A 13,548-nucleotide genomic window follows, 5' to 3' on the forward strand; every position below is an offset into this window, starting at 1 on the left:
AGGTGCCACAAGTACTCCTGTTCTTTTTGCGGATACAGACTAACACGGCTGCTACTCTGAAACCTGTCATTGAAGAGTTTGAGATCAAAACAAGCAAAAGTAAGTTAATAAGCAGCAAATAATGTCTGTTTCTTTTTGCTTTGCACTTTGTTGAAGATTTCTGTTATCTGGCCCAATCACCCTAAGTAAAAAGCTATGGATGGGGCTCTTGGCATGGACAGCTTTGCAAGGAATCCCTTGGTTGAGTAGAGACCCTATTCCTCCACATTGGCTCTGTCTCCTAGTGGCCTTTCCCTGGCAATACCACTGCCCATGATGGCTAGGGTTGCCAACTTTCTAATCACACAAAACTGAACACCCCTGTCCTGCCCCTTCTCAGAGGCCCCGCCCATGTCCTGCCCCTTCTGAAACACCGCCCCCCAGCTCGCTCCCTCCCTCCCTCCATCGCTCACTCTTCCGCACCCTCACTCACTTTCACTGGGCTGGGGTGCAGAAGGTGGTATCGGCTCTGGATGCAGGCTCTGAAGTGGGGCTGGGAAGGAGGGGTTTGGGCTGCAGGTGGGGGCTCCAGGATGGGGCAGTGGGTTAGGGTATGGGGGAAGGGGAGGGGGAGGGCTCCGGCTGTGGGTGGGGCCGAGGATGAGGGGTTTGGGGTACAGGAGGGGGCTTTGGGCTGGGCTGAGGGATTAGGGGTGTGTGAGGGCTCCAGCTGGGGGTGTGGGCTCTGGGGTGGGGCCAGGGATGAGGGGTTTGGGGAGTGGGAGGGGACTCCAGGCTGGGGCAGTGGGTTAGGGTGCAGGGGGGGTGACAGCTCTGGCTGGGGGGTGGGGCCGAGGATGAGGGGTTTGGGGTACAGGAGGGGGCTCTGGGCTGGGGGATTGGGGTGGGGGATGTGGGCTCTGGGGTGAGGCTGGGGATGAGGGTTTTGAGGTGTGGGAGGGGACTCCGGGCTGGGGTTAGGGGGTTGGGATGAGGGGTTTGGGGTGTGGGAGGGGGCTCTGGGCTGGACCAGGGGGTTTGGGTGCGGGGGGGGAAGGGCTCTGGCTGGAGGTGAGGCCAGAAATGAGGGGTTTGAGGTGCAGGAGGGGGCTTGACTCCAGGCTGGGCCAGGGGGTTGGGGGGTGTGTGTGGGGGTGAGGGCTCCAGCCGGGGGCGGGGCAGGGATGAGGAGTTTGGGGTGCAGGAGGGGGCTCTGGATTGGACCAAGGGATTGGGATGCAGTGGGGGGTGGGGCGAGTTCCCAGCGGCGCTTACCACGGCTCTGAGGAAGTGGCCGCCAGGTCCCTGCGGCTGCTAGGCGCATGAGTGGCCAGGTGGTTCTGCATGATGCGTGCTGCCTTTGTGCCCACAGGCACCCATTCCCGACAGCTCCCCTTGGTCGCAGTTCCCGGCCAATGGGAGCTGGGGAGCTAGTACCCGGGGTGAGGGCAGCATGCAGCGCTTCCCTGGCCCCAGCACCTAGGGGCTGCAGGGATCTGGCAGCAGCTTCTGGAAGCTGTGCAGAGCTAGGGCAGGCAGGGAGCCTGCCTTAGCCCTGGGCCCTGCTGCGCCACTGACCGGACTTTTAACGGCTTGGTCAGCGGTGCCGACTGGAGCCACCAGGGTCCCTTTTGGACCAGGCATTCCGGTCGAAAACCGGATGCCTAGCAACCTTAACAGTGGCCTATAGGGAAGCTGCATGGAAATGAAGTGTGGCTGTATTATTTTTCTGGATAACTTCCAACAGCCATAGGGGAGAGGATATGAATTCTCAAGCTCATGTATGTTAACTACCCTGTGAGCTAATCGAAGGAGTCAAACTCAAAAGGAAAACAAACATCTCCATGGATCTAAGAGTGTTTCTTCCTCAATCTCCTGATCCTGAGAGACCCCATTCCTGTGCTCACTGAAGTCAAAGCTCCCACTAACTTAACTGGTGCAAAAATCAGGCTCCAAAAAGCACGTTCCAAATCAGACTGTGCTCAGTATATTAAATCTTCCTAGTGTTCATAGAGATAGCCATGTCTTAAGAGGAAAGTAATTTTTAACTATACAACTCATCCTTGCTCTGCAGATGGCACATTCTTGCTCCCACTTGGAAGGGCTCCCTCAGTGGTTCCATGTAACTAACTTCCACAGGCTGAAAGAATAATCTGAAAGATGCTCCTAGTCCCAACCAAGCCAGGAAAAGCAACTCAGGATAACACCATCAAACAGATCTATTTCAACAAGACTTTTTATTGAAAACATACACAAAGGCAACATGTTGTTCAGCTTCTGAATTTACGTTAGAGCAGAATGTTTTAAGAAAAGGGGAAATACAACTGACGTATACTGCAGTTTACATGACTAAGGCATTTAGGCTTTAGAGCAGGTTGCACCGTGTGTGTGTGCTTGTGTCTATATAAATACACATACACAGATGGTGCATCTGACTTGAAACTGTACAGTATTATGTAATTTATTATTTTCATGCTTTTTTATATCTTTATCTCAATATATTTTTTCCATAGCAAATAAACACTTTATCCAAATGGTAGAAGTTGTTCACAGAACAGCAGTAATAATCTACTCTTCAAGAGTTTGCTTACACTTACAATACTAATGGTGCACACACAACAGAGACTGGTATGGAAAGGTTCTCTCTTACCAATATGAGGCTCAAGTAAGAAAAACACTAGTTTGCAAAGGCACAGCGGAGACAGGTTTTAATGCATTTAATACATGAATTATTCACAATAACAAGTTTAGTGCGTCTGGGAACTTTTGTTAATACAACACAGTTGGTCACACAAAATAAAAATGCTTCTGTTGATTTGTCTTGGCAACTCGGATGCATCAACAGTGGTAACAGTATAACAGCTTTGTTCCCATCTGACAGAAAATAATGGCAGTTCTGCAAGGCAAATGTTAAACCTGACCGTATGTATTTATTAATTCCACAGTGTTTTGACAGATGATAGGGGATGCAACTTAAAGGATGCTGACACGCTCACTGAGGGCTTTCATCTCTGCTTCCTCTGGCTCAGTATTTTCATTGTGGTTAGCACTTGGATTGATAAGATGTGCTGGATACTGCAAATCATGCTCTCCTGCATACTGTTCCCATCGTGAGTCGTCGCTTTCATGGGTGATGTAGCGTTCTCCGATTTTACATTCAAGCTCTCTTAAATCTAACCAGGTTTGATAGTCCTGCATGAAAAACCAAAAGGGGAAGTATTAGTTTGAGTATTTGTAAAAACAAGTAATCCCTCTCCCAGTAGAGTGAGATGTACCATTCTGTTTTGCTGTCTAAATGCCTTGCTTTCCTCTTACATTGTTCCCTCTGACCGGAGTAATTACTCTAGCATGAAATTAGCCTGCATTGATGGTTATCAATTTTTTTCCATATGATTGTTTAGTAAATTCATTTGATTAGACTGTGTGATAATACACTGTACCATTGGAGTAGTACAAAGATGTCCCAGAAGGCTCTATTATGCCTTACATGGGCTGTAATGGCAGACTAGGGGCTCTTATATCATTTGAATAAAACTGCAAGGGGGAAAAAACGCACAGATAGCAGATCAGATTGATGCCCCTTCCCACCAGGTATATAATGCATGGGGGACTATACCAAGCTCTTTCCTTGCCCCATCCAGTTTATATTCTATATACCACATCAAATGTATGATAGACAAGGCAGTTTCATAATCTCAGTGTATAGTAATTGGTGACAAGATCAGGAGTCAGCTTGGACACGAGGCTCTGATTTTTCAAACTCTAAGCCAGCATCAATTTGTTCGGGTAAAAATACTCGCCTCCTAGGATTCCAAAGTAGCCTTGAAATTATTTGCACAGTCAATTTTACGGGTAGAAAGGGGGTATAGGGCATTAAACTGGGACTTGAGCCCTTGCTTAATTCCAAACTCAGCCACAGATTTCTTGTGACTTGGAGAAATTTAATTAATCCTGTGCCAAGGGCCGTACCTAGTGGGGAGCGGGGCCCAGGGCAGAAGTGACGAATGCATCACTTCCGGGACTGACCACACCGGCCAATTGTGTGGGCCCGCGGAGCCCCCCAAAGCACGGGGCTCAGAGTGGTTGCTCTGATTCACCATACCCTAGGGACGGCTCTGCTTCTACCTCCATTCCGCATCTGTAAAATGGGAATCCCTATGTCAATAGGGGGAGTATAAAGGAGAAAAATCCACTAATTACATAGATCAAATACTATGGTGAGGAGGGCAATGTAAGTACCTAGATTAACAGACATTGGGAATTTTATTAAATTTGTTAAAACAGGAAATGTAGTCAGTCTGATTTGCAGCCTAGAGAAATGGCAACAAATGCTAGTGGGCAGGGACAAACATCCCAAAATATAAAATTTAATTCAGAAACTGAGTTTTATAGCTGGTTCCTAATGGAGATGTTGATATTTGAGAGAGAGATGTACAAGGGTGGAAGAGGCTCTATTACCAATGTGAATATCTTTTCATAAGACAGCAAGTAATTCATGTCCAATTAAAAGGAAAATGTGGTGTGGAAAAATTACATAGCCTGTAAAACCACTGAACAATATGACAGATTCAGTAATCATTAATAGTAGTGCCTTAAAGGCTTGCTACAAACCAAGCACCTCCACATTCATTGTTGTGATTTATTTTGGTTTCTCACTCAAACAGTAGCTAAAATAGTTCATAAATACCTAGTCCCTGTCAATAGGAGAAGATAGATAGGAATATTTCTGTCAGTACACTTTGTATCTGTGAGAGGTGATTAAATATCACAATCGTGGGAGCTGTATAAGAAGCTACTTACTCCTGAGCCTTTTACAGAATGAGGGGGAAAAGTACATATCTCCAAATGGTTAGGGGCAAATGCTTCTATGACCCCCAGGATTCTCACTGCCTCGTGACTACAAATGATAACTTTGAAATTAAAGCCTACATACCAGTAGAAGTCTAGGAGCTCCTAATATACATGCCAGTACTTCAGGCTCATGAGGAACACAACTGTCTCCCTCACACTCCACTCTTACAGCTTGTTCCTGTGAAGTGATGAACATTCTCAACTTCTTTTGAAGGGTGCTTTGCAGGCACCTCTCTGAATGCCTGTTGACTTCAGTGGAAGATTAAGGACTTTCAATACCTTGCGGAATCAGGTTCTGAATGGTAAACCTCTCTGATAGGGGACCCAATGCACACCCACTGCCTGCATCCATTTAGTTTTCTGTATTTTACCCTGCAACAGGTTTTGGCTGCTTCCAACTTAAGTCTCAACATATAACTGACTGGAAGACAGTTCCATTGGATAGTAAAGCCTACGATTCAGTGTGAGAAACTGGTACTGTTGGACTTAAAGTTTAGGAACAGCTTTAACACTTGCAAAATTTCCTTTCATTAACAATAATAACAATGCTGTATTCTCCTTGAAGACACAGTAGAACTTCGCTAATTCACACTGATGCATGGGAGACCTGCTGCCAGTTAATTAGCTGTGTAAATAAGCAAATTAGGACCTGATTCAAAGCACACTGAAGTGAATGTCTTTCTATCAATTATAATGGGTTTAAGATCAGGTTTTTTTTTTTTTTTTTTTTTAAGATTCTACAGCACAAAATGTATGTTGTTCAGTTAGTTTGACAAGCTTAGTTTTTTATGGTATTCCATAGTACACTAGTGTATTGTAAAGTAGCATATTTTGTAAAAGTAATGAAGTCTTACTAATATGAAACTTTGCTATCTTAAAAATAAATAATATCCTGTGCACAGGGAAAAGGCTACCTGGAATTGAGAAAATTATCAGGGTTTACAGCTTCTACTCTGTTTAAAGACCAAAAAATGTTCATGTTTAGAATCTAAATATGCATACAGAAGGAGGGAAAAAGCATGAAGTATAGCTTTACCTGTAACCATGGGTGGCTTAGCGTCTTGTCCACACTATAACGCTTCCTCATTTTCACTTGCAGCAAATTATTTATGAGATCAATAGCTGAAAAAAATAATTTCAGAACATATCATGCTGAAATATAAAAACGTATGGCAGGAAGGGGTTCACAGGTCTCAGATAATGAGTTTCGGCTGGTCTGACCAATTCAGTGTGGTTATAATCTTTATCCAAAAGGTGTCATGTAATATGTCATTGGAAAACTAATAACTCATGATCATTAATATTCTTGTGGGATGTGTGTATTAAGAGTTACGGATCTATTCTGGAATGATGACTAAAGCCAGGCATATCAAAAGGGAGTTGGTAATCAGCTCTGCCTTAGACAAAAGAATTTGCTGTGTATTTACTTCTATGACCTGCCTGGTTATCAGTCAAAGACAATGAAGTCCATTTACATATAAAGTAAACAATGCTAAAAAGCGCGGGGTGGGGGTCAGGGGAAGAGGCAGAGACAGATTCCAGCAGGGAAGATAAACTTTATCTGGGCTGTAAAGACAAGGGGTCTAAACCTCTAGTAATAAGCAACTGAATCGACTGATTGTATACAATATTACTGTATTATAAATGTTTGTCAAGTGAGGTGTTTATGAAAGCCTATAATACACTAGTGATTAACAGCATTGTAAAATATATATATTAACACTATATAAGGAATTATGGATATTAGGCTTTACCATCTGTTTCCAAACAAAGCAAAAACCAGCCAGACAGGAGTGAACATGACAGCTATTTACCTCTCTTCTATGTACATTTTAGCATGGTGTAATCAAACACAGGAAGCCCAATTTACAGGGGGTGGGAAGCCCACAGGAAGGGAAAAACAGCATGAAGTCACTCTGCCTCTTGAAACAAGGTAATTGAACTTTGGAAGATACAAGCAAGGGCAGAAGCTATCTTTGGTATCCATTGCTATACAGACACAAGCGAACAGAGCTCGTGCAAGCTTAGAAAGATGGGTCCTTCAAGCAAGGAGGGTGGGGAGTTGAAGTCTCTGAGAACTGAATATAGGTGAGAAATGTGCTCAGGAAAAGATTCTTCACATAGGAAGACACCATCTTGTACTTCTGTGAAAGGCCCTGACTACGGGAAAGTCAGCCATGACTTGGAAGAAGGAAGATTTGGTGAGCAAAACCACATAGAACAAAGCCTGTATCTTGCTAGATTAAGTTTTACACTTCCGGATGCATGTCCTCACTTTTATTCCTTGTAATCCTTTCTAACTTTATTCCTTTCAGTTGGATCACTTAACCTATGTCCTATTGTTAATTGTTTATTACTACAAACCAACTCAGTGCTGTGTTTGAAGGGAAGAATGTATTTACCCCCGTTAAGTTAATAAGCTGCAATGTGCTTTTGTCTCTTTAAAGAAGCAACAAACCTTTTTATTTCCCTGAGCTGTCCAGGAGATTCACTTCAGGGCACATGGTTTTGTGGAAATTTGGTACTGGGAGTGTGTTGAGGTCACCTGGCTGGTTGTAACCAAGCCTGGTGAAAGCCAGCGTGGGGCTGTAGACGCTGCTAAACCAGAGCTATTTAGCACACAGACACTCAGGGGGTGACCTGAATACTTGTGGGTTGGCTGTGAGTGTCCTAGGCTGAGAGCTACAGCAGCAAAGCACTGAAAGGCACCCAAGGTTGTAGGGCAAGTGGTGACACCTCCCCGCGCCACTGGTCTGAATTGAACCTTGAAGCGTGGCACCATGTTGACTATTACTTATTACCTTATTATTTTCTAGGTGCTTACAAATTGATTTAGTGGTCTATAATTTCCTGGGTCCTCTTTGTTCCCTTTTTTAAAGATAGGTGCTATGTTTGCCCTTCTGCCGTTGTATGGGACCTCACCTATGAGTTCTCAAAGATCATACATTTTTTTCAACCTCAATAGGAGTTCTTTTAAAAAAGGGCAATTCAAACAATGGAAAGAATTCTGAGAATAGACCTATAATATCTGTGTTGATTTAATTGCATTATTAAAGTATTGGAGATTCACAAAGTCACACTTCGGCTATCCCTCGATGCGAGGATGATGTCTGCCAAGGGGGTTCATTGGTGGATTTTTAAGTGTCTGAGGAGCCCAATTTGTGCCCTACAGATTTTCCCACAGGAGTGACAGGTGGAATCTTGGAGGACACATAGTTGTTGGCTGGACTGTTGTGCCCTTTCTTTCCTCCTTTGTCACGTCTCTGTCTCATGAGTACATCTGTTCTCCTCAAAGTGAGCTGTGACTTGGTGGATGGTGTGGCACCACTGTGTTGTGTTCCGCACCGAGTCCTCTCAGTTTGTTGGGTTGATGCCTCCCTTTTTAAGATGTACTTTCAGTATGTCTTTGAAACGCTTCCGCTGCCCTCCGCGAGCCCTTCTTCCCTGACTTAACTGAGAGAAGAGTATTTGCTCTGGGAGGCGAGTGTCAGGCATATGTACACAGTGGCCAGACAAGCAGAGTTGGTGTTTCATGACCTGCACGTCTATACTACTGATGTTGGCTGCAGAGAGAATGCTGATGTTAGTGCGTCGGTCTTCCCAGCTGATCCTGAGAATCCTCCTGAGTCCTGAGGCAGCGCTGTTGGAACCACTCCAGCTGCCTGAGATGTTGTCCGTAGGTTACCCAGGTCTCACACCCAGAGAAGGGTGGGGATGACAACTGCCTTGTAAACCAAGATCTTGGTGCCTGTTTGCAGATCCTTATAATTGAAAACTCATTTGAGTAGTTTTCCAAAGGATGTGCTTGCACAGTGGATCCTGTATTCAATTTCTTTGTCAAGGCTGGCTGTTTGGGAGAGGTGGCTGCCAAGGTATGGAAAATGGTCCACATTCTCCAGGGGTTCTCCACCGATGGTGATTTGTGGAGTACGAAGAGTAGTTTGTGCAGGTGAGGACTGGGTAGAGTACCTTGTTTTTCCCAATGCTGAGAGAGAGAGAGAGACCCAGGCTGTGATAGGCATCTGCAAAAAGATTTAGGGTACTTTGCAGGTTGGTGTGTGTGTGTGTGTGTGAGTGCGTGCGCGTGAGAAAGAGAGAGAATGGCAGTCATCTCCATACTGAAGGTCAGTGATGCCAATTCTCGTGATCTGAGATTTTGTTTGGAGATGTCAGAGATTGAGGATTTGGCCATCCATATGATACTCTATCCCAATTCCATCAGGAGGGCGGTCACGGATGAGAATCAGGATCACAGCAAGGTAAATGTAGAAAAGTGTTGGAGCAATGACACAGCTCTGCTTGACACCAGTGCGAATGATGAATGGTTTGGTCTCTGAGCCATTGCACAAAATGGTGGCAGTCTTTCCATCATAGAGTAGTCTGATGATGGAAATGAATTTCTGTGGACAGCCAAACCTACACAGCACCTTCCATAGGGTATCACGATTGATAGAGTCAAAGGCCTTGGTTAGATCGATGAATGCCATGAATAGTTCCTGGTGTTGCTCTCTGCACTTCTCCTGAATCTGTCATATCATGAAAATCATGTCAGTTGTGCCTCGGGATGGCCTGAAGCCTGACTGTGATTTGGGGAGGAGTTCCTCGGCAAGGGGGAGAAGGCGATTTAGTAGGATCCGGGCAAGGATCTTCCCTGTGATGGAGAGGAGAGCAATATCTCTGTAGTTCCCACACAAAGATATGTCCCCTTTCTTGAATATTGTAACAATGTTGGCATCCTTAAAGTCAGGTAGAATTTCTTCACAGGTCCAGATTTTGTCGAGGAGTTGGCAAAGTTTGTGCTGGAGCATTGTTCCACCAGCCTTAGAAACCTCAGCTGGGATGCCGCCTGGGCCTGGTGTCTTGTGATTTTTTTCTATCTGGGTGATGGCACGCCAAACTTCCTCAAAAGATGGGGGCTCAGCAAGGTGTTCCATTGCCGAGTGTTGTGAAATAGACTCGATGGTGTCTTCAGAGACTGTGGATTCGCAGTTAAGGGCTTGGCTACCCTTGCGAGTTACAGCGCAATAAAGGAGCCCCAGGCACACTAGCTCACTACCCATCCACGCTGGCAAGGCATGTAGAGCGCTCTGACTCCGTGGCTACAAGCGCTGCTGGTACTCCACCTCGGCGAGAGGAATAATGTTTGCTGCGTCTTGGCTACAACGCCCGGGCATCAGTGTGAATGTTGTGTTACTGCACTCTGATCAGCCTCCGGAAACATCCCATAATCCCCTTAAGTCAAGTGGCCACTCTTGTCATTGTTTTGAACTCCTGTAGGAATGATGGAAATGCCCTTTCAAAGCTCCGTTTCTGACAGCCGGCGTGCGAGCCATTCCTGTGGAATGCTGTGAGAGAGAGAGAGAGGGGTGGGGGGCAAGGGGGAGGTCTGCTGCTGTCTGAACTTACAAGACAGCATGCTGACATGCTCTCAGCCCCCCAAAAACCCACTCTATCTCCCCCCTCATACACACAACACACTCCCTGTCACACTCCACCCCACCCCTCCCATAATGCACCACTCCCAATGCCGCTGCAAGTGCCGCAAATGTGGCCACGCCAGTGCGCTTGAAGCTGTCAGGGTGGACAGATTGCAGCGCTTTCCCTACTGCGCTCTACGAAGGCTGGCTTAGCTCAAAACGCTCTACATCTGCAAGTGTAGCCATGCCCTTAGTAGGCTCTCAAAGTGTTCCTTCCAGTGTTGTTTAATTGCTGCATTTTCCTTGAGGAGGGTGGCACCATCCTGGGAACGTAAAGGGGTTGGGCCTTAGCAGTTTGGCCCATGTATAGCTTTTGTTACTTGAAAGAAGCTTCCCATGTCATCCTGGTCTATGAAACCCTGGATCTCAGAGGCCTTCTCTTGCCACCACTTATTGTTGATGTCATGTAGCCTCCTTCGGACTTCGTCTTTGAGCAGGTGACAAGCCTCATGTTTTCGTTGATTAGAGGAATAATTTTGCCAGTTACACAATGCAGTTCTTTTCCGTTGAATTAATGCTCGGATTTCCTCGTTGTTTTAGTCAAACCAGTCTTGGTGCCAATGAATGGAATATCCTATAGTTTCAGCACTGCAAATGGTATTTTTAAGTTGATTCCAATGCTCTTGCGTGTCAATGATGTTATCAGGCAAGTTAGAGAGTTTCTCAGACAGGTGTTGCTGGAACATCTCACAGCTGGCTTGGTCCTGAAGTGCTTTGCTGTTGTACCGCTTTTGCTTAGTCTTGGGGTGTTTGCGGTGTGGTGGAGCTGCAGATATATGATTGATCTTACTAATCAATGGGCTGTCCAACAGTGATCTGTACCTCTCATGGCTCGTGTTATATGGACATCTGTGTAATCTTGAATTCTGATTATAACATAGTCAAGGAGGTGTCAGTGTTTGGAGTGAGGATGTATCTCCCAGGAGTTTGTCTGCCTTAGGTGTGGCTGTGAGGATTGCATGAAGAGCGCTATAAAATTGCTCCTTGTTGTCTTCCTCATCAAGTGTTGGGGCATATGCACCAATGACTGTGGCATATTGGTTGTTGCTGAGCTTGAGCGGAAGAGTCATGAGACACTCATTGAGCCCCACAGGAAGCTCCAAAAGCTGACTGGCGATCGTATTTTTGATGGCAAAGCCAATCCTATGAATGTCTCTCTCTTCAGATGGCTTTCCTTTCTGAAAGAAGGTGTAGCCACCTCCATTCTTTTAATTGGACCTCACTGGTTCAGCAGGTCTCACTAAGAGATGCAATGTCAATGTTGAGCCTTGCCAGTTCTCTGGCAATTATGACAGTTCGTCCTTCTGGGCATTCACTGTGCTGAGAGTCCATAAGAGTGCAGACATTCCAGGTGGCGAAATTCATTGTCTTATCTCTTGTTTTGGTCGTGCGGTTCAGTGATCCCACTGGATAGGGCCATCCAGTTGGAAGAGTGTGAGACAGCCTATGTTTGGGGCAACTTTTCTAGCCCCCTCCCCATTTGGGGTGCACGGAGGGGATCCTAAAAAGATCTGCTCAGTCACAATTGCTGCTGCTGAAATGTACTTCTGTCTCATCCAAGCAAAAGACAACTGTCATACGGCTGCCACCTGCATGCAAATTTATCACTAAAGATTCCCAGAGATCACTGCTCCTGTCTTCACCGCCACTCATCCGTCGCTGCAGGGCTTTGTGCGGGTGTGAGCCCTTTGGCAGAGGCCTGCGCATGAAATCTTTTAACGTGGGGAAACTGGTGTGCAGGCATTGACCACACGAGACTTGACAGGAGGAAAACCTTGACCCAGGGGCGAGGAGAACCAGGACAGCCACGGGCCTCCCTCCTGCTGCAACCCTGATCTGCCTTCACAGCCGCAGAGTACTAAAGGTCCTCTATATGCGCCTAATCCACTGTTGGGGTCTTGTGAAGTTTGGACCGTGGTTAGTCAGGAGCCTCATCTCAGACCTGCTTGCAAAAAGGGACCCTACCAGGATGTAGCTCTGAGGGTCTTTAGCCCACACAAGCCTCTCCACCACGACAAGGTTGCAGTCCATCAGAGAGGATACACTTGGAGACTGATTTTTTTTTTTTTTAAACCAGGTTCTAAAATAATCAGACCTCAGATTCAAACACTATGGATTGCAAACCGCTGAAGCAGCATCACCAGTGCTAAATCTAGTATGAAAGGAAAATTAAAAAAAAAAAAAAAAAACCAGAACAAAATAATAAATCTAAACTACTAACAGTACTAAGGATATTTTGTAAAATTTTGGAAAGTGCATCACAAGGACGATAGGAGAGATAAGCTCTGACTCGCTCCAGGCAGCAGGAGGAAGGAACTGGAGAGGCCAGCAGCCCGCTGCCCCCTTTATTGCCTCGGGCAAAACCACGGGTGGCACAAGATGCATGCACAGACCGCCAAACAGTACTGCTTTCAACAGCTCTGGCTCCAGGCACATAGCCCTTGGTGGAATACAATAGGGACCATCACTCGAAGAAGAATTTACACTGATTGGAGGGCTCTCCTTTTGGTGTAGGTAATCCACCTCCCTGACAGGCAGTAGCTAGGCTAGCAGAAGAATTCTTTTGTCAACCTAATACTGTCTATGCAAGGGGTTAGTTTGGCTTAAGTACACTTGGATTTTTCACACACCTGAGCAATGTAGTTTATGCCCAAGATTTCCATAAATTTTAACTATATGGGAACTTTAAAGAGTCTGTCATTCTGTTAATGAGATTATTGGGGGCAAAAAACAATTCTGATATTAGGTACTAAATTTCTTGAAGGAAACATCATTAATGAATTTTACTTTCTAAACTAAGAGCTTTCCTTATAAATTCTCAAAGTTAATTCTGTACTCAAGGAGTAGGTGTTGTAATTTTGGGGACGATATATTTTTCATACATAACAAAGTGGTTGAATCCATGGTTCAACTGCAAAACTCATCTCAACCTTAATTATGGAGCCACTACCAATACCTCCATAATATAAATGTATCTAACCCAGGATAGTTTTACTTTGTAAAGAACTGTTATTACTCATTGTGGAAGTGCACATCATCAAATGAGAGAATACCTTATTTGCCATCATTTTATTATTTTTTTCTAAAAGAGATATCAAACATAGATGGCATTATGTTACATACACATATGGTTATAAAGTAATACCATATCAAATGGATTGAGGCATCTAACTATACTTTAGGATGCTGACAGTTCTGCAGTTCAGGATATAAGATTTATCATAATTTTATTCAAAAAAGA

The 13,548-nt window shown here is 45.2% G+C and overlaps 1 protein-coding gene across 3 annotated transcripts in view; it reads right to left on the reverse strand.

Annotated features, from left to right (window-relative positions):
- Positions 1–2,236: 2,236 nt before the first annotated feature.
- PRKD1 (protein kinase D1) overlaps positions 2,237–13,548 on the reverse strand; it is a 289,590-nt gene continuing 278,278 nt past the window's right edge. For all 3 annotated transcript variants that reach the window (XM_024210917.1, XM_024210916.1, XM_024210919.1), the window contains 2 exons: positions 5,867–5,952; positions 2,237–3,171 (listed from right to left, as the gene is read on the reverse strand). In XM_024210917.1, the coding sequence (XP_024066685.1) occupies positions 2,953–3,171; positions 5,867–5,952 (305 nt within the window). In that variant the 3' untranslated portion in view covers positions 2,237–2,952. The remainder of the gene's footprint in view (positions 3,172–5,866; positions 5,953–13,548) is intronic.

This window comes from Terrapene carolina, unplaced genomic scaffold (assembly GCF_002925995.2).
Source record: "Terrapene carolina triunguis isolate 2854851 unplaced genomic scaffold, T_m_triunguis-2.0 Scaffold96, whole genome shotgun sequence".
Taxonomy (NCBI): Eukaryota; Metazoa; Chordata; order Testudines; family Emydidae; genus Terrapene; species Terrapene triunguis.